Source organism: Corapipo altera, unplaced genomic scaffold (assembly GCF_003945725.1).
Source record: "Corapipo altera isolate COAL_440 unplaced genomic scaffold, ASM394572v1 61183, whole genome shotgun sequence".
In the NCBI taxonomy this organism is placed as follows: Eukaryota; Metazoa; Chordata; class Aves; order Passeriformes; family Pipridae; genus Corapipo; species Corapipo altera.
In genome coordinates, this window is record NW_020885106.1 from 67,524 (window position 1) to 88,493 (window position 20,970).

Genomic DNA, 20,970 nt, shown 5'->3' on the forward strand with positions numbered 1-20,970 from the left:
AAAGAGTTAGGACCTCTTGTAAATATTTTTTCTTCTAACTTTATTTTTATTTGTAAACAGTATTTTACGCAGACAAGATCCTCACTTTGCAGATTGACTTTGTACCACTGAAGACAATTCTCTAACTTTCTCTCAGAATACTTTTGCAAAAATGTATTTTGCATTGGGATTTATGGTTATTACTGGCATTTAACTAAAATCCAAAATATGTGTTTTAGATGAAATACATGGATCTGAGGAAGAGGAGCAGGAAGTCATGTCTAGTCAGCAAATCACCTTGTGGCTGCAGAGCCTTTTCCTTTTTGCTTTGGTGTGGACAGTTGGTGGGATCATTGATGCAGACAGCAGAAAAAAATTTGATTCATTTTACCGCAACTTGCTAATGGGAATGAATGAGGAAAACCCACGCCCTAAAAGTGTGAAGCTTACCAAAAACAATATCTTCCCAGAAAAAGGTGCTTCTTCATAACTGTACTTGCCTGGCCTTTTATAAAGCAGTAAGAAAACTTGTCACTTTAAGGGAGAATAGAGTGCCTGGCAGATGTTAAGTCTGCAGCAGAGCCACCATCTGCCAAGCCTTGGGCTGCACAGTTGGGTGCTCTTTCCTGGCTCTTTTAACCAGGAGTAGCATATGCCTCGTGTTGTACTCAAGCAGTGTTGGTGCATCTGACCTAAAATAATTTGGTGATGATAATGGCGGTGGGGGGTAAGGTGGGGGGTAAAGGGGGGTCTGTCTTGTTTAGTAGAAAGCTTCTGTTATCTCACAGTGTTGGACATCTCACACTAAAATAACTGAAGTCTGTTATTTAATCAGTGAGTTTTCCTATGTTGTGTTTTTCAATTAACAGGGAATGTTTATGACTTCTATTTTCACAAGCATGGCAGTGGGCAGTGGCACATGTGGACGGAGTACATCACAAAAGAAGAGCAAGTTATCTCCCCTGGGGCTAAGGTTCACATTAGTATCTTTATAATAGAAAATAATTATTTAACTAAATGATTTAGAGGTATAATCAACTAACTTAGCTAGGTCTGATCTTATTATATTGGGCTGTTTAGTGATTGTTCTGCAACATTTCATTAATCTCTGTAGGCTCCTTTTCACAGCTATGTCTCAATTCTGGTAACACTGATACTGAAAGTTCAGCACTGCAGGTGCACGTGGAGCCCTGAGTTGCCTGATGGTTAAAATTTTGGTTCTGCTTTGTTTTCTAATAGCATCTGACACTGGAGAAACTATGGTGGGGAAAAAGCCAAAACCTGAATTTCCATTCCTTCTTTTTTTGTTTTCTGTGGTTGATCTCATGATATCATAGTATGAGTTACTTAGAGACAGCAAGCAAAGAGACTTACTGCTTCTTTGGGATATGGAGAGCAGTAGTGAGAGTAGAGGAGCAGAACTAAGCCATACTTTACTCTGCAGTTCTCCTTCCAGTCTTATATTATGTCTGTGAACCATAATATAGGTAGTTTTGCTACTTATTGAATAAGCACTGAACAAGAAGTAGGGCCATACTATCTACTAGAACCCCATACTATCTACTAGAACCTTGTTATAGCCTAGGTTTTCAGAGAACAGAATTTTTAAAAAATGCATTTGTACTGCAGGATTCCTGGATTTGCTTGCAAATATTCCTGTTGATTGAGGTATCAGATGTTTGGTTTTCATGTGCTGTTTTACTTTCCTGGGTAACAGGTATCTGAGCTGACCATTCCAACAATAGAAACTGCCAGACAAATGTTTTTTCTTAAAACATATGTGGAACACAGTGTGCCTTTGCTTTTTGTGGGTCCCACTGGCACTGGAAAAACAGCTATAACAAACAATTTTCTACTAAAACTTCCAAAGGAAAAATACATCCCGAGTTTCATCAACTTCTCTGCAAGAACCTCTGCTAGCCAAACCCAGGATATTATTATGTCCAAGCTGGACAGAAGAAGAAAAGGAGTATTTGGACCTCCTGCAGGGAAAGAAGCTGTAATATTTGTGGGTAAGACATTTTTTTCAGGGTTTTTTTTTTTTTTAATCATTTTAATTCTGGCTTTTGGCAAAGGAAGTGGTTCATTGAGACTAGTAAATTTGGATTGCTTCAGTGCTCTTTGGCTTTTTTCAGGCACCCAAAGGATCATAATCCTAGAATTTCCTGAGTTGGAAGGGACCTCCAAGAATCATTGAAGGATTAGCACTGTCCCCTGCCAAGAGGTTTAAGTGGTGGTTGTCTTCAGAGTAGTTCTTAGAGTTTCAGTGAGACATGACATGAAATAAAACAAAATCACCAACCACACTAAGTTGAGGCATCACCCCTAATTATGCCTGTGAGGTATAATGGCATTTGATTCTGGTTAGTTCAATGGGAAGCAAGAATAACAACACACAGCCTTTTTCTACCTCTAGTTCAGTTATTTTTCCTTCTTCGAAGAAAACTAAATTCCTAAACACTGAGATTTTTTTTATTCAATGTCCATGTTCTCCATAGATGACCTAAACATGCCTGAAAAGGAAGTGTATGGAGCCCAGCCAGCTATTGAGCTTCTCAGACAATTGATTGATCATGGTCACTGGTATGACAAGAAAGATGCATCCCAGATTAGTATCATAGATGTGCTGCTTGTTACAGCCATGGGTCCACCTGGGGGAGGCAGGAATGATATTACAGGTAGGAAATACATTACTGTGGGAAGTGGTTATCTGGGTCACTGAACTTAAGAGGTGGGTTTAGTTTTGCTGATGACAAATTCTGCATTTATCTGTGACTACTGGACCTACAGATACATTCACTGGCTGGGTCATTCCAAATGAAGGTCTGTATGTTCAAACCTGTGCCTTTTCCAGCAGTACCTTAATCAACATTAGACACAATGTTTTTAATGTTGATTAAACCATGAATGATGAAAGTAATCCTAAAATCAGAGAATGGACACTTTTCCATTTTCTGTTTTTTGGCAAAGGGAGGGAACATACCTTCCTGCAGTTCTCTTCTGAAACTGTATCTCCTGCTGCTAAGATAGGCTGCCTGCATTTAATTAACAAGCATGTTACCTGCAAGGCCATCATTCCTGTCACAGCACCATAAGGGAAGTTATATTTTCTAATGAAAAAACTACGTAAAGAAAAGCCCTAATGTAGCTGCACCTACACTGCTATAGGGCACTTCAGGCTACTTTGCTTTATATAAACACTGATATAGGTATAACTGTATGTGCTCTGAGAAGGCTTTATGAAAATAACTCTTCTGATATAGCTAAGTTTGTAAAATCTACTAATGTATAAACTGATTCTGTTTAGGTGAAAGCCACTAACAAGATACTTGATTTTGCAAAGTTTTATTCTGTCACAATCACAATCAAGAGGGCTGAAGTGAGCTGAAATTTGTTTAATAGAGGCCTTGCAATGAAGATGTATGTTTTACATATTCAAAACACTTATTCCAAGTGAAATACTGATATTAAATAGAAACATGTTTATGTTTCTTCTGCATCACTGCTGGGGCAGAAATTTGCTGGAAACAAAATCATGTGGCTGGAGCCAGCTTCAAATGTTGTTGGTGGAGTGAGGTGGAAAAATATTTGGACATTTTAAATCTCTCTGCATCCTTCTGTTGTATTACAGGACGCTTCACACGGCACTTGAATATTGTATCGATCTGCTCTTTCAACGATGACATATTAACCAAGATTTTTACTGCAGTTACTGACTGGCACTTCAGCAAAGGCTTTGACTCTTCATTTCTGAAGTAATGTGATCTGTTTCCTGTATCACCTTTGTCATCTTTTGTCCTGTGATTTATCTGCAGAAGTTAAAATTATACCTCTTTTCCTTCTTAAGGCTGGGTAAGATGATGGTCCAGGCAACATCAGTGATTTATAAAATGGCAGTTGATAATTTTCTCCCAACTCCTTCAAAATCCCACTATGTCTTTAATCTGCGGGATTTTTCCAGGGTTATTAAAGGAGTTTTGCTCTGTCCACACACTCATCTGCAAGTAAGTTGTAGCTTAATTATGTTAAACTAAAAGAGAGCAATGGAAAAAATAAATTATTTTTATAATAGTAAATATATAAGTAAATATCTCAATAAGTAAATATCTCAAAATACATGAACTATGATTTTAATAGATTTACAGGTTTTAAAATCCAAATAGTCCCTGAATACCTTGTTATATATTTTCTGTCCATCTCTGAGGGAGAGAGCTGTCGTTTCATTAATATTCTTTAATGTATTACAGCTGGACCCAGAGGTCCAAGGTCCTCCTATTAAAACCTGTACATCAAGGTAGACAGTCCCCTCTCCTGAACTTGCAAACTTAATACACAAAGTGGGAAAAGACTCAGTATCTCCTTTTCACAATGGCAAGCTTATCATGAACAAAACCGAATAATTTAGCCCTGAGTTTGTCTGTTGTCACAAACTACAAATGAATACTAATAGATGTGTATGATTTTCACCCTTGTACTTTTTTCATCCATTTCCAGAAAAATGTCAGGTTAAAAGAGTATTAAATTTTTTATTTCTGCTGGGGGAATGTTTTTGGTGCAGAAACAGAACAAAACAGCCGCAAGCTATTCAGGAGAAATCTTAGCCAGGAGGGGTTTTGAGAAGGGATTGAGTTAGAGCCCATGAGCCATATCTTGGAAGAATGGGGAGATTTGATACAGTAGAGAAAAATGCCTTGGCATAAGAGTCCCAGTTTGTATTGGCAGGAAGGACGAGATGGTAACTAGGTGAGGAATCCAGTTAGGTTGGCAGATGCTGAGCCATGTGCTGGATGGCTTGGAATTGAAAGATTCCCACTGAGTTTAGTACAAGGTATAGCAGGGTCCAGATGGACATTTCTAACCTTTTCTTTTTGAACAAATCCTGCCTGAGCTATATTTACCTGTTTTCTCATATTTACATTTTCAGGATGGAGACAAACTGATCAGACTTTGGATTCATGAGGTTTACAGAGTTTTCTATGATCGCTTAGTTGATGAGGATGACAGGAAGGTATTCTTTCAGATGGTACAAGATACAACATTAAATAGCTTCAAGCAGAACTTTAATAAGGTATTTTTGAGTAATGTGCTGGGACCGAGAATGAGACTGATGCCTTTTCAGAAATACTTAGACATTGAGATTAAATTAGTATTGGAGACATTTTGAATTATTTCAAGCAGCACATTTAAAAAGTGTGGATGATCTCCTATTCAGCATTGAGTACTATACATGTTCTTAGTCAAGTTAAGACAAATGACTTCTTATCAAAATGATTCATAACTTCAAAGCTATTCTGTGTTGGTACAGAGGACCAACTGGAATGGAATAAATGTCTTGCACAGCTTTTATCTGTGCTTTTACTGAAGTTAATTATTTGAATAAGCCAATGGATGTAGTGGGTACATTTCTGAGAAGCCTTTTGGGAACTTGTCCTGTATTTGACAGCAGTAGCTTTCTGTGAGGTGTGCATGTGTGGAAACTTGCATGGGAACCTACAGCATTCTTTCCCAGACTAAGGTAGTAACTAGAATAGTGGAAAACAGTTCTTTCCACAGTAGCAGTACTATACAGATAAAGATTATTATGACTTTAAGGAAAATAATTCTCTAATAGATAGAATTATCTGTTGATTCTTGTCTTTTCCCTAGGTGCTGAGCCATCTCTCACCTACTGGAAAAGTCACTGATGATAATATTCGCAGCCTGTTCTTTGGAGACTATTTAAAGCCCAGCAGCAGTGTAAAAGTATATGATGAAATCACAGACTTAAAGCAGCTGACAAACGTGATGGAATACTACCTTGAGGAATACAACAACGTCAGCAAAGCACCAATGTCCTTGGTCATGTTCAAGTTTGCTATTGAGCATATCTCCAGGATATGCAGGGTATTGAAACAGGACAATGGGCACCTGCTGTTGGTGGGCGTTGGCGGGAGCGGCCGGCAGAGCGCGACCAAGCTGGCCACCTTCATGAATTCCTTTGAGCTCTTTCAGATTGAAATCACCAAGTCCTACGGGGTCAATGAATGGAAAGATGACATTAAACAAGTCATGCTGAAAGCAGGTGTTGGAAACACCAACGTGTCCTTTTTGTTCTGTGATAATCAAATAAAGGATGAATCGTTTGTGGAAGATATCAACATGCTTTTGAACACCGGTGATGTGCCTAATATCTTTGCAGCAGATGAGAAGGCTGAAATTGTTGAGAAAATGCAAGGTGCAGCAAGGATGGAGAACAGGAAGATTGAAGCCACTCCCCTTGCTATGTACAGTTTCTTTATTGAAAGGGTGAAGAAAAATTTGCATATTGTTTTAGGTCTGTATTCAGTATGTTTTTTCTTAGAATGTTTTTATTTAGGTTTGGGGTTTTTTTCTGCTTCTTAACTGCAAACAGACTTAGGTAACGACCATGATTTTATTTTTGTAGCCATGAGTCCTATTGGAGATGCATTTCGGAATCGATTACGGATGTTCCCTTCACTGATAAACTGCTGCACCATTGACTGGTTCCAAACATGGCCTACAGATGCTTTGGAAATGGTTGCTAACAAGTTTTTAGAGGATATTGAACTCAAAGATGACATTAGAAAAGAGTATGAGTTTATCTGTCAAGAAATATATGAAGCAAATATTTTTTCCCCTGTCCCCTGTGCCCCCAGCATATTTGATCAGGAAACTGTCCTTATAAATGGGCAAAGCTAAGCCAAATCTGGGATTTCAGTGCAAGTCAAAGATACTCAGATGTGTAAATCTGATGTTTCTTTGAAAGAAGTCCAAAGTATTTCTAATAATGGGGAAAATACATCTCTGCCTTCCCTAAGACTAATTTGATTTCATAACCTTAGAGTAATTTTCTGATAGTTAACATAAAGACAGACTGTACTTGCGAAGTAATGTGGAAAAATTTTCTCTAGGGTTGTGTCACTGTGCAAATATTTCCAAGAAAGTGTGAGAGAACTCTCTGTCAGCTACTACGCGACACTGCGAAGACACAACTACGTGACACCAACTTCCTACGTTGAACTGATTCTTACCTTTAAGAGTCTGCTGAATAAAAAAAGGGAAGAAGTTGACATGATGAGGACTCGTTATCTTGTGGGACTTGAAAAACTTGATTTTGCATCTTTACAAGTAAGTTTCAGATGAAAACGCTGAATATGTGCCGTATGCATCCTTAGGTAAGAGGTCTGTGTGGTTAAAAAACAGTTTGAATTATAGCTCTTAATAGAATAACCCTTATAAATGTCATCATTTTCTCAAAACCTTACCTGGAGAATCCATACCTCAGCATCTTAGTGCCTAATACCCTTTTCAAAATAGGGGAGAAATTGAAGAATGTTGTAAGACAATAATAAACATTAATTCCTGAGTAGATTCCTAGGAAGAAGTTGATTAGTTCCAGAGAAATAACCCAGTTTTCCAACCCATGTGATCCAGGGATTGATCTTTCCAAGATGCAAAGTAAAAGGGCTTCCAGATACTTTTTGAAGGAAGAACATTCAGTTTGCAGCTGTTGCTGTCACCAACTCTGTGTTTCTTTCCGGGTTTCTTTTGGATTTTGTTTTCCACATGTGCAATAAAGGATTATTTGGGGGTTTCACAAGCTGAAACTGACTGTGAGGAATAAATAGAATTAATCCATTTATTTCTCATTATTGAAATGAAGTGGATCTTAAAAAAGCAAATGTATTGCATAGATGAGGATAAAAATACGTTTAAAAATCTATTCAGTTAAATAAAACAGCTCTTAGTAAAAATAAACTAGAGAACTATTAATAATTCTTTAGATCAAATGTCCCTTTTTAGATTGTATTTATATAGTGTCTTCTGATCTTTCTTCCTAAGACATCATGATGTGAAATGCAGGCAATGTTTACACAGATCTTTTCTTGACTTCCTGTTACATTCATCAGGTTGCAGAGATGCAGAAAGAACTGACTGCCCTCCAGCCTGAACTGATTGAAACTTCTGCTGAAACAGAAAAAATGATGGTCAAGATTGAAAAGGAAACAGTTGAAGTAGATGCAATAAAGGAAGTCGTGTCAGCAGATGAAAAAGAGGCCAATGATGCAGCTGCTGTTGCCCAAGGCATTAAGGTAGAGCGCTGGGGCCTGAGCCTGGAGCTGGATGGGTTCTGAATAAATGGGAGCCATGATGATGTGTTAATGGGCTGAGCCAGTTCTTAAAGTAACAAAGTTGCAAGAGATGATGAATGACATGTTCCTAATACAAACAGGGTAAATTTTGGCTGTTTGGAGAATGACTGCATCTCGCAGTGCTGCATAGCTTCCCTTTCTAGTCCACATTCCAAAAGCTGTAGAGCTCTTGCTTTTGTACTAATATATCCTCATTTTCAACAGATTGAATAATGAGTTTATACTGTCTCCAGGCCCAAAGACAGTTCATTTAGAGTGAGCTGAGGTAATTTGGCACAGTGCTGTAGGGAGCTCTGTTAAGCATAACTTTAGAGATAATGCCATAGCCAGATGTCTATAACAGAATTTCCTGTGGGAAGCTCCAGGATTCCTCAATTTCTTTTTTTTGTAACTAATTGGAAATGTCAGTGATAGATAAGATAGATAACTACTGAGATCTGAGTATAGGATAAAGAATTTAAGCTACATCCATTTTTCACCTGATGAGCGCTGTAAGATTTAACTAAGAACAATTGTATCTAACCTTTATTTTAATTCTTATTGCCAGACCAGAGAGACTGTTATCTTGAAAGCTTATCTGGCTTTTTCAGCTATCCATTCAGTTTATGGAAGTTACTGATTTCTCTACAAACTTTCTCCCTTTAAACCGTGCAGTCAAATTGTGAAAGTAGTTTTCTCTCCAAGAAGCACAATTTTGTGAAGAGTCTCTTTATTGGGTACTTAACGAGAGAGAATGTTCTCTGGGGCTGTGTGGGGTAATCAGGCTGCAGACCTGGTACTGGATGAAGCTTTACAGGTTTCTGCCCAATGTCTGCCCCACAGGACGAATGTGAAGCAGACCTTGCTGAGGCCCTGCCAGCTCTGGCTGCAGCACAGGCAGCTCTTGATACCCTGAATCCTTCAGACATCTCTCTTGTGAAATCCATGCAGAATCCACCTGGTCCTGTTAAGCTCGTCATGGAGAGTATCTGTATCATGAGGTCAACTAAACCAGAGAGAAAACCTGACCCAAGTGGGAGTGGTAATGATGTGGCTTTTGTTATCCCTGCACTAGGAATGAGTGGGGTACTACTGTGGTGTGCTGGTGAAGTGCTTCTGGTGTGAATGCAGCCATGTGCACATGCACTCAAAGTGCATTTTGGCAAGCAGTGATTTACAAGTACACTGAATAGCTAAGGCTGCTTTGGCCATGGTCACATACTGCCCTGCCTCAACACTGTTGTACAGGCTTTATAAATGTGATTCCAATCACCAGCACAAAGTCATCTCTTCAACTTGCTTTGACTCAGTCTTGAGTTTTGCATTGCCTAGAGAAACTTGGGGAGCTGGAGACGTGCTGTGCACCACTCACCTCTATTTCCCCCTGTAATCCCTGCTTCCAGACTATCAGTTGTGCCAGGAGGCAGAATTCTAGTTATACCCCTTCCATAGGTAATGACTCTAACAAGCTTTTTATGTGTAGTTTATGTTGTTATTGTGGGATTGCACAGAATTTGTAAGGTGGGAAAGAGACCTTTTTCCTTCTCTTTTCTTCTACCTTATGCCTTTACAGTTCAACTCTTCATAACTGAAAATAAGAATTCTATAAATGCCTTTCATCCAAAACTGTCTTATCTAGGTTAGGAAGAAATACTTTCACATAGTTACTGATTTATCTAATAGACTATGCTAAGAAAGGCTATATAGTAATTTGTTTCCCTTAATGTGCTTGGTTGATTTAGAATTAATATGCAATTAATAAATACTACATTGGTTAGTGATGCTGAAGTTCCTGTTTGAATTCCTTTAGGTAGTGATTTTCCCAAACTATTTAACAGTCTTTGCATAGTAAAATTCCATTGCAAAATCATTGATGTTAATTCTTCATATTATGTTTCTAAGTATTCTTTTCAGTTTGAACATGCATGTATTAAGCCTGATTTTAGTCTCTTTTGCAATATAGGTAAAATGATTGAAGACTACTGGGGGCCAGCTAAAAAAATTCTTTCGGATATCAAGTTCCTTGAGAAATTACAGAAATACGACAAGGATAACATTCCTCCCGCTATAATGAAGAGAATTAGAGAGAAGTTCATTGGTCACGCAGATTTTCAGCCAGATGTCGTAAAAAACGTCTCATCTGCCTGTGAAGGACTTTGCAAGTGGGTGCGAGCCATGGAGGTGTACGACCGTGTTCAGAAGGTGGTCGCCCCAAAGCGTGAACGTTTGAAAGGGGCAGAAGAAGTACTGGAGGTTCAAATGCAGAAGTTAAGAGTGAAACAAGCAGCGCTGAAGGAGGTAGTTGATCGCCTTCAGGCTTTGCAAGATGAGTTTGACAAAATGAATAACAAGAAGAAAGAACTAGAAGATAATATTGAACGCTGTTCCCAAAAGCTCGTGAGGGCTGAGCAGCTGATTAGTGGTCTGGGTGGAGAGAAAGAGAGGTGGACAGAAGCTGCACGACTGTTAGGAATTCGGTACACGGACCTTGTAGGAGATGTGCTGTTGTCATCAGGAACTGTGGCATATTTGGGAGCCTTTACTGTCGATTACCGCCTGAAGTGCCAACAGCAGTGGCAGGTTCTGTGCAGTGAGAAGAACATCCCGTGCTCCAGTGATTTTAGCTTAAGTAACACATTAGGGGATCCTGTCAAAATCCGGGCATGGCAGATTGCTGGATTGCCAGTTGATTCTTTTTCCGTTGACAATGGTATCATTGTCTCCAACTCAAGAAGATGGGCTTTGATGATAGATCCCCAAAGGCAAGCTAACAAGTGGATAAAAAATATGGAGAAAACTAACAAGCTGTCAGTTATCAAGTTATCTGACACACATTATGTGAGGACATTAGAAACTTCTATTCAGCTTGGAACACCAGTCTTGCTAGAAAATATTGGTGAAGAACTAGATGCTTTCATAGAACCCATTTTATTGAAACAAACATTTAAACAACAAGGAGTAGAATACATGAAATTAGGGGAAAATATAATTGAATATTCAAGAGACTTCAGGTTTTACATGACAACCCACTTAAGAAATCCTCATTATTATCCTGAGGTGGCTGTGAAAGTTTGTCTACTCAATTTCATGATTACACCTTTGGGTCTTCAGGACCAACTTCTTGGAATTGTAGCTGCAAAGGAAAAGCCTGAGCTAGAAGAAAAGAAAAATCAACTCATTATAGAAAGCGCAGCCAACAAGAAACAACTAAAAGAAATAGAAGATAAAATCCTAGAGGTCCTTTCCCATTCAGAAGGAAACATCTTAGAAGATGAAACAGCAATTAAAATTTTGTCTTCATCCAAAGAGTTATCCGAAGAAATCTCTGAAAAGCAAAAAATTTCCTCTTTAACTGAGCAGGAAATAGATTCTACTCGAATGGGGTATAAGCCAGTTGCTGTTCATTCAGCTGTTGTCTTCTTCTGCATCTCTGATATGGCAAACATTGAGCCTATGTACCAATATTCATTGGTTTGGTTCATTAACTTGTATGTTCAGTCTATTGCTAAAAGCAAAAAGAGTGGAAATCTAGAACAGAGAATTAAAAATATAACTGATCATTTCACAGTAAGCATCTATAACAATGTCTGTCGTTCACTGTTTGAAAAGGATAAGGTGTTATTCTCCTTCCTTCTGACAGTAGGCATTATGAAGGGAAAAGGCCAAATAGATGATGAGGTTTGGCGTTTCCTGCTGACAGGAGGTGTTGCTCTCGACAATCCTCACCCCAATCCAGCTCCAGATTGGCTGTCTAACAAATCATGGGCTGAGCTCGTCCGTGCATCTTGCCTGACAAACCTCCAGGGTCTTATGGAACACATAAGAGACAATTTTTCCAAGTGGAAGCCAATCTATGACTCTGTCAAACCCCACGAAGAAGCCTTCCCAGATGCGTGGAGCAGACTGACGGGGTTGGATCGCATGGTTATTCTCAGATGTTTGCGACCCGACAAAATTATCCCAGCAGTGCAGATGTTCATCGTGGAAAATATGGGAAGGACATTTATTGAACCACCCACATTTGATCTTGGAAGAAGTTACAGTGATTCAAATTGTTGTGCCCCTTTGATTTTTATATTATCACCAGGTGCTGATCCTATGGCAGGTGAGATTGGTATTAAAAATAACTTTTTTTATCTGGTTAAATGTCACTGAGTATGACTAAACTGATAATAGGCCCCTTCATTTGATCCTTAAAGTGTCTTTAAAGTACAATACAGCAATGATGGAATATCAAACATTTGCATCTGCCCATATATAAACAATGATAATAAATTTGTTAGAGGGTGGGATGAATGTAGTGGTGATGAAATGTCTCAGTGTCTGAGCTGCAATTTAGTGATCTACCAGATTGTAGCATCCAGACCAGTTTATAATTTATACTTTCATTACAATTCTTTCAGTGGGTGTTGGAGGCTTGCCCCAGTCTTTGTTGCAACTCCTCCTCCAGAAAATTTCCTCCCTCTTAGTTGCTAATTAAATGGTGTATATGGCCACACTTAAAACACATTTGTTAAATGTGCTTTAAAGTATAACCACCCAGATTATTTTTAAATCTGGTTTTCTGCCAAAAGAATTGTAATATGGAACCATACCATAAGGATGTATTTCCAGAGGGTACTAGTTTTGCTAGCAAAGCCAGAGGGCTATTTTTAACCAGATGTAAAGAACCAATTTGCAGCTCAACCCCCATAAACAATTGTACCCAGGCAACAGGGAGAGTCAAGAGCCATAGTGCAGGTTGGAACTGAACTCTTGGGGCCAAGGGAGAGGACAGCCACTTAACCTGCCTAGTTTTTGCTTTCAGGTTTTTTTTTTGTAATACCTTATACCCCTAAATTTTAGTACATGCCTCAGAAACAGACTGATACAGCATTTGATACTACTTCTGGGTTGTTGAGGTGATTTTGTTTGGGTTTCTTTAATTACAGTATGTGTTGACTTTTGTCCCTTTATTTTCATTATAAAAATGATTAATAGAACATATTCTACTTTCTAATAGACTTTGTCTTTGTTTGCATGTATGAAACACTTGCCATCATAGGTTTACTAAAATTTGCTGATGATGTCAGCATGGGAAGTACAAGCATTCAGACTGTTTCGCTTGGACAGGGCCAGGGCCCAATAGCAGCAAAAATGATTTACCAGGCTATCACTGATGGAACCTGGGTAGTGCTGCAAAACTGCCATCTTGCAACTAGCTGGATGCCTGCCTTGGAAAAAATCTGTGAGGAAGTTATAGTGCCTGAGAATACCAATGAAAAGTTCAGGTAGGAGTTTCAGTGTTTTGCACATTTTAATGGCAATATTTCTTGTTTGCTGAAGACACTACAAAAAAGAAATTAAGCTACTTTTGTGTGAATGACTAAGAATATAATTGATATTTTTTATGTGTAGCAATAAAATAAAGATCCATAATTAAGATGTCATCTTTTCTGCCTGTCCAATATAATCTACTTCATGCCTGCATTTCAGAACAAAGTTAGATGTTATCATTCTAGTTAAGCAAATAATAAAACTTTGTCTTCTATGATCAACACGCAGGATTTGTCAGTATTAATGATTTTTTGGTAATGTGCTTTTTGAACTTCTTTTTAGGTTGTGGTTAACAAGTTATCCATCAGAAAAGTTTCCTGTTAGTATCCTCCAGAATGGCATTAAAATGACGAATGAGCCCCCGAAAGGTGTTCGAGTGAACCTGCTCCGATCGTACCTGAATGACCCCATCTCCGACCCCGTGTTCTTTGGCAGCTGCCAAAAGCCAGTGATGTGGCAAAAACTTCTGTTTGGCCTTTGCTTTTTTCATGCTGTTGTACAGGAAAGGAGAAACTTTGGCCCATTGGGTAAGGTTTAGATTATTTTGCAGTTTGTTTCAAAAAAGATTAGTGGTGTTGAAATGCATCGTTGGGGTCTCTCTGTAAGGAGGCAGCATTGTTAGCAGTGTTACAAGAGTGCAACCTGCACTGCACAGAATGGAATAAAGTTTAAAAGTTGTTATTTGCAGGAATTCTTTTTCAGGCAAAGCTACTCTTGAAGCTACTAAAAGTATTACCCTGGGGAAGAACCAGAAAGTACCGTTTTTCCAAATAAATATATTAGACAGTAATTAAATTAAATTATAGCTTACTAAATTATCAATTTATTACTGTAGTTTTCACTAACAATCAAATACAGTTCCAGTTTTAAATTTTTGTAAGGAAAGATGTGGCTTCTTCAATTCTGCTTTTGTTATTATGTTATGCATACTTTGTTTTATCGAAGCCAGTGCATATATTTACTCGGTGTAAAACAAATTTATGTAGCTGCAGTGTGTTGTTCATAACACAGCAATGAAAAGGGGTGTATCATAAGATTTGTGCTTCAGCTTTTTCTGTAATCTTGACACATGTGGAAAACTCTATAGAATTTTTGCATGACATATAAAACTTATGGAATTATAGATTCCATTTTTATAACACTATAAAGTTTATGCTCTCCACTGGTGCACATGAAGTTCTCAGTCTTCCAGCTGAGTCTGTCTTCCTCATAACAGGTTGCTGTTATTATTTTGACTAAAAGCCACTGTCATTATTTTAATAGGCAGCTGTTTAAATAAACACTAAACTACCAGTATGAAGACACTCATATATTGCTATGAAGTAAAAACAGAATTTTTGAAAGTGACAAAGAGGCCATTTTCAAAAGCAACATCTGCTGCTTAATGGGACCAGCTATCTGGGGGAAGCAGGATAGTTGCAGCAATAGCCCTATTTTTGGTTTGCACTAGGGGTATAGGTTTTCTGAAGGATTCTCTTATCTGGAGTATGTTCCTGTTTGCTTGTTTTATTGCACTGTTACTCTGAATGTTATACACAAACAGTATTAACAGATGGGCAGGTTGATGAAAAATTGGAATCAATAAATGAATTAAAACTCCTGTTCTCATTGTGTCCAGGTAGCAACAGATTAACCGAAAGTACCAAGCCAGTAAAATATCATTTTCAGGAGAGTGTGATGTCAAAATGCCTATGTTTGTTTATGTTTTAATTACATAGAATGATGGTAATAGTGCCTTAGGATACAGTATTGTTATGGAGTCCTATTGTCCCTTGTGGAGTAAACAGCGTGGTATTCCAGGGCTCTTCTAGGTATGTCTGGCAGGTGGTATCTTCAGCTCTGTGTAGCAGTGTGGTACCAATACCATCATTTCCTGAGCCCAGCTGTCAGTACAGTGCACCACTGCCCTGTGTATCTTTTCTCAATTGAACAGGTTGGAATATTCCATATGAGTTCAATGAATCCGACCTCAGAATAAGTATGCAGCAGATCCAGATGTTTCTGAACGAATATGAAGAAATCCCATTTGAAGCTCTGACCTATCTAACAGGTACATGCACTACATTCTCTCCTGTGTTGACTTTGCTGGGCACTTTCAGCTGGTACAGTGGCAAACCCATGAGTTCCTGACAAATCGAGTGGATTCCACTCAGGTTTATTTTCTTGGCCCTCCACATACAATTGGTTGTTATTGGTGGATGCTGGAGTTGAACTGTCCTTGGAGTTGGATCCCAAACCCTCAGATATTGCTGTTTTGACTTGTATATAGCTAGAAGAATTACTAATGGCCCAGCAAACCTCCTGGTCTTTGCTTCATATACATCACGTAAAAATGTTGATGGCCTCTGATTCTCCTTTGCTGATCAGTGTGAGCCTGACACAGTAAACTTTGGCAGTTTACCAGAGGATGTGATAATAGTCATGGGTTTTAAAGCAGAAGGTGTTGAGGTGTGTAAATAACTTGGTTGCTGTGGCTATTCAGAAAGATAAGCTGCTTTTTGGCACCTCTGTCAGCCTTGTCATTCCTTATTTTTGTTAATAGATCTGGAGCTTTGGAGCTTCAGCTTACCAGACTTTCACATTATAGCAAAACAGTTTTTATTTGTTCATTTACTTTCAGTTTTTTTGTCCTTGTTTTCTTTGTCCTTTCCCAGGGGAGTGTAACTATGGAGGTAGAGTGACAGATGATAAGGACAGGCGTCTTCTCCTGTCCCTTCTGTCCATAGTCTATAACAAGGATATAGAGCAGGACAAATACATGCTCTCAGCTGGAGGTGACTACTACATCCCACCACATGGCCCATATGAGGTGAGAAGAAAATAGGTGTAAATTCTCTCTGAGTTTTTGGGAAGGAACTTACCTACACTATACTTTGATATGCTGAATACAACAAATTGAAAATAAACCCCATAAGATCACAAAGCCAGGCCAGAATGTATCTAATGTATGAAATATGAATCTGATATTTAATATCTACCACACCCCAATGGGGACATAATGACCCTCTAATATTCTACCATTTGTTGATGCAAAGAGCCACCCCTGTGCAGGTTTCCAGTACAGTTGTAGATAGTCAATAGGAAGCTACAGAAATTTACAGGGTACTTCTGCACACTCTTGCACCATTTTTGCCTTGAAAGCAGTGGTCAGGAGGAAGAGGTGGAATGACAGGTATATACTCAGTTTTCATCCCCTTTTTCCCTTTTAACAACTGCATAAAGATAACAAATGTGCTCAAATCCCACCTATTTGTGTAGCCCACAGTTGTAGGGGTGACACATACAGCATCCTACCCTGTTCTGTGACTGCTGCCAGCACTCCTTGGATATTTCTAATGCACTTTCCTTTTTCTTGCCACTTACATGAGGGTGGTAATAACAAATCCTCCATGAGTCTCTGAATCACTCAAAACTTTTATATTTATCTCTGTGGATTGTGTAAGTCAGTCCCTGGATATGTTTAACAGGGAACTACTGTGTTTGGTTGTAAATGGGAAGGTTCTGTCCAAGTTGGATATACCAAGTGTTTATGAATATTGCATTGTGTGATGTCTGGTATCTGAATGTTTGCTTTACAGTCTTACATTGAATACATACGAAGTTTGCCAATTATAACACACCCTGAAGTGTTTGGACTTCATGAAAATGCAGACATCACCAAGGATAACCAGGAGACTAACCAGCTTTTCCATGGAGTGCTCCTGACTTTGCCTAGGCAAGCAGGGGGAGGTGGCAAGTCCCCTCAGGTAATTGGAGAAGAAAGATGAACTTGCACTCTGGAAAGGTGCCCTTTCCTGTCATCTCTAGGCAATTGTTAAACTATGACATTTAATTCCAGTCTGCAAATTCTAATGATGGAAATTCATGCACTGCCTGACTTCATCCAGCACTGGTTGTATGACCATCCCTGCTATTCTCACTAGGGAACAGAGTCCAGAGTGCCAGGAAATTAGATCAAGTCATTCAGCCATCAGGCAAGGAGTATAAGCTCATTGGAGGCAGAAGTTGTCTTCCTGGTGAAGTCTGCTACAATGTCTGTTATTACTCATTGAATGCTGGGTTTTTGAGATGTGATGTTTTGGTTCCCCTTTGCTGCTTCACTTTCTACAGTCCCAAACACATCACTGTGTTTGAGGCTTATGTGGCACAAAGGGGGGGCAGTTTGACAGGATGGACACAGACCTCCCTGTCATCCTCCCCTCTGTGGGACCTGGTTGTGAAGGTGCTGGGAATTTCTTCATCATGTCCTGGCAGCTCAAGCCAAATCCATGCCCCTCTGAGATATAGATAAATGACATTTCAAGCCTCTCAGATTTGACATCCTATATTTTATACACAAGTGGATTCTTGAAAAGTGGACTTAATGGAGCCTCATATCTGCAGGGTTGTCTAATGACAATGTTCTCTGATGTCTGATATGCTGTAAGTGAAGCTTCTTTCCTGGCTGGGGTATTCGTGTGCTCTTCCCATCATTTCCCCTGTGCTGCATGCTTTGTCTTTTCCTTCATTGTGGCAGTAATAGGATTATACTTGTCTGCCCTTCTGCCAATTTCCTTAGAAGTCACATAAAACCTTTTTGCAAATAAAACCAAAATTGCTAACAAATTTAAATGTATTGAGAAGGAAAAAGGAGCCGGCAGGCACATGTGGAGACTGGCAGACAGGATAATGCACAAAGCAAGTAAGAGCATGTAAGCACTATATCTCTAGAAAAATGGACTAAAATAGCTATGTGGTTGTGCAGAAAAAAATACAAAATCTATAGTATTTTGTGGAATTTATTCAATAAAAATATGGGGGGTGGAAAAAGGAATATTCCTTATTCACTGCAAACTTGTGATTTCAGGAAATTGTTGAAGATTTGGCACAAGACATCCTATCCAAATTACCGAGTAGCTATGACATGGAAGAGGTTATGAAGGCATACCCAGTACTTTATGAAGAGTCCATGAATACAGTTCTCAGGCAAGAACTAATTCGATTTAACAGGTAAGGCTCAGTGTTTTGTGTAGTACTGCTAATACCGAAATATGCTTGTGTTCGTCAGTACAGGCCTTAAACAGTCGTAAGCCTTTTACAAGACAGTTTTTTTAACATGTTATATTCTGCTTTGGGTGAATCTTTTAAAAAGACTTGAAAGCTGCAGCTGAGTACCTGAATATAGAAACTGTACATATATTCTTGGGAGCATGAACTTAAATCAGATTTGAGCTTGTTGTGTCAAGGTAAGGCAGCCTACTTTATCCTTTGTCAGTGATAGCCAGGCCCCAGTATTCACAGCACACTATGTCAGCTTTAAACCTCTGGCCCCTAATGTCCCTTGTTAAGAGTGGAAGTTTTCATTGTCTTTTATTTCTCTGTATGTGTTTTTTCTTTGTTTGCTTTTCTAAAGTTAAGTAAATGTTGTGATAACTACAGGTGAGGGAAGGAATTTCTGACAGGACATTGATGACAATTTCTTTGTTTCAATCTGAAGGCTTACTGAAGTTGTTCGGAGCAGCCTCATTAATATAGGCAAAGCCATTAAAGGCCAAGTGTTGATGTCTTCTGAACTTGAAGATGTTTTCAACAGCATGCTAGTGGGAAAAGTGCCATCAATGTGGGCTGCCAAATCCTATCCATCACTGAAGCCACTGGGAAGTTACGTGTCCGATCTCCTCTGTCGTTTGGTCTTCTTCCAGGTATGCTGAGCTGGACTGACAGGGTGGTGTAGTTGAAAGCTGAGTGGGTACAATGTGTATCAGTGCTGTCCTCACTCAGCAGTACCCTGAGAGCTCCAGGTTGTGAACTACTCACACATACACTGCATTAAAAGCACTGGAATTAGCTGGGCAATTGCTCAGCAGGGTGAGTTGGGAGTATAATCTCTGGGTGCTAATCCAGTGCTGCTTTTGATACTTTCCATTTTTCTATTTCTAGGAGATTCATTTTAATTGGCATTGATGTCTTAATGACTTCCCTGCTCAGAGGGAACTGGGTGTGAGAATGCTTTGGAAACAGTGCATAGCAGGCACTATTAAATTTTATATATGTGACTGTAAATCTCTTTCAATTTGAATAAAAAGTGACACTACTTCCAGATACTTTTTGAACAGCTGTTTTGTTCTTAACTCACCCTTTCATTATTTGCCTTGCTCTCATAGCACATCCCTCTTCTGGTGAATTGGCACAGTGAAGACACAACTGTACTTTTTTTCTTACATTTGTTTTTTCTCTCCATATTCAGGATTGGGTCGACAATGGGCCACCCACAGTCTTTTGGCTCTCAGGATTCTTCTTCACTCAGTCTTTTTTGACCGGTGTTTTACAAAACTATGCCAGAAAATACACCATCCCAATTGACCACATTGGATTTGAATTTGAGGTAAGAAAAAGGCAGAAGAATTTTGTTTTTCTTGAACAGCTTGAAACATGTTATGGGGCAGCAAGAAATAGAGTTTTCAGATGAAAAGAGATTTTGTTTAAAGGAGAAATTTCAGACTATCACTTGCAGGATTTAATATGCTACAGGTAAAAACAAAATCAAACAATGGCTTAATCATTTTAGGTGATGAAGGAGGAGCACACAATGGAGAAAATGCCACAAGATGGGGCTTATGTGAGAGGCCTTTTTTTAGAAGGTGCACGATGGGATAGAGAATCCTCATTGATTGGAGAATCACTACCAAAAATCCTTTATGATCCTTTGCCCATAATCTGGCTGAAACCTGGAGAAAGTTCCAAATTTCTTCATATGAACATCTATTCATGCCCTGTATACAAGACAAGTGCAAGAAGAGGTGTCTTATCCACCACTGGCCACTCAACCAACTATGTTCTCTCCATTGAACTCCCTTCAGACAAGCCCCAAAAACACTGGATAAATCGAGGTGTGGCAGCTCTGTGCCAGCTGGATGACTGAGAGGATCCAAGTCAAAACACATTTTGCTATTGTAAAGATATACTTTACTCCTCAATGGCTGCATGGTTTGTTTTTTTTATGAAATTGGGCCTAAAGAGTTTTGATGCTGATTTTAATGGGAATCTACTTCACAGCCTCTGCAAATAAGACTCTGTGGATTTGCCAGCCACTCCTGTGTCCCAGGAGTATGTAGGGCAAGGAGGGAGGAGGTGAGAATATTCTGTTGTCAACATATAAAATCAATCCTCAGCTAGAATGAACTGCCAGAGCTATATCATAAAACTATAGTCATTCCTCAATGATGTGTCTCAGAATTTCCATGGAAAACTTCTAGACAACACATGTATGGAGAGCCTGCCATTTCTCAGAACAGTATGCTTGTCTCATAATTTTTTAACTCTTTTTTTTTTAAATTTCATTATGATTTACCTGCATGTCCCAGGTACCTGACAAATGGAGCTATTTCCTTTCTCCCATAGTCTCACTTTACTTCCTTCCAGCCAGCAGCCAAGCCCCACACAGCCACTAATTACCCCCCTGCAGCAATCAGGGAGAGAATTAGAAGGGTAAAAGGGAGAGAACTCTTGGGTTGAGATGAAGACAGTTAGATAGGAAAATCAAAAGCCATGCACACATGCAAAG

General features: G+C 39.0%; 1 protein-coding gene across 1 annotated transcript in view; it reads left to right on the forward strand.

Annotated features, from left to right (window-relative positions):
* The window catches only part of DNAH3 (dynein axonemal heavy chain 3), a 55,348-nt gene extending 34,965 nt beyond the window's left edge, over positions 1 to 20,383 (forward strand). The window contains exons 42-63 of the mRNA XM_027669791.1: positions 219 to 455; positions 849 to 952; positions 1,697 to 1,991; positions 2,478 to 2,657; positions 3,611 to 3,734; positions 3,827 to 3,983; positions 4,904 to 5,047; positions 5,626 to 6,292; positions 6,404 to 6,569; positions 6,891 to 7,107; positions 7,890 to 8,072; positions 8,955 to 9,153; positions 10,075 to 12,216; positions 13,156 to 13,381; positions 13,710 to 13,954; positions 15,361 to 15,477; positions 16,082 to 16,236; positions 17,006 to 17,173; positions 18,274 to 18,416; positions 18,904 to 19,108; positions 19,654 to 19,791; positions 19,975 to 20,383. Of these exons, the coding sequence (XP_027525592.1) occupies positions 219 to 455; positions 849 to 952; positions 1,697 to 1,991; positions 2,478 to 2,657; positions 3,611 to 3,734; positions 3,827 to 3,983; positions 4,904 to 5,047; positions 5,626 to 6,292; positions 6,404 to 6,569; positions 6,891 to 7,107; positions 7,890 to 8,072; positions 8,955 to 9,153; positions 10,075 to 12,216; positions 13,156 to 13,381; positions 13,710 to 13,954; positions 15,361 to 15,477; positions 16,082 to 16,236; positions 17,006 to 17,173; positions 18,274 to 18,416; positions 18,904 to 19,108; positions 19,654 to 19,791; positions 19,975 to 20,328 (6,566 nt within the window). The 3' untranslated portion in view covers positions 20,329 to 20,383. The remainder of the gene's footprint in view (positions 1 to 218; positions 456 to 848; positions 953 to 1,696; positions 1,992 to 2,477; positions 2,658 to 3,610; positions 3,735 to 3,826; positions 3,984 to 4,903; positions 5,048 to 5,625; positions 6,293 to 6,403; positions 6,570 to 6,890; positions 7,108 to 7,889; positions 8,073 to 8,954; positions 9,154 to 10,074; positions 12,217 to 13,155; positions 13,382 to 13,709; positions 13,955 to 15,360; positions 15,478 to 16,081; positions 16,237 to 17,005; positions 17,174 to 18,273; positions 18,417 to 18,903; positions 19,109 to 19,653; positions 19,792 to 19,974) is intronic.
* Positions 20,384 to 20,970: the final 587 nt, after the last annotated feature.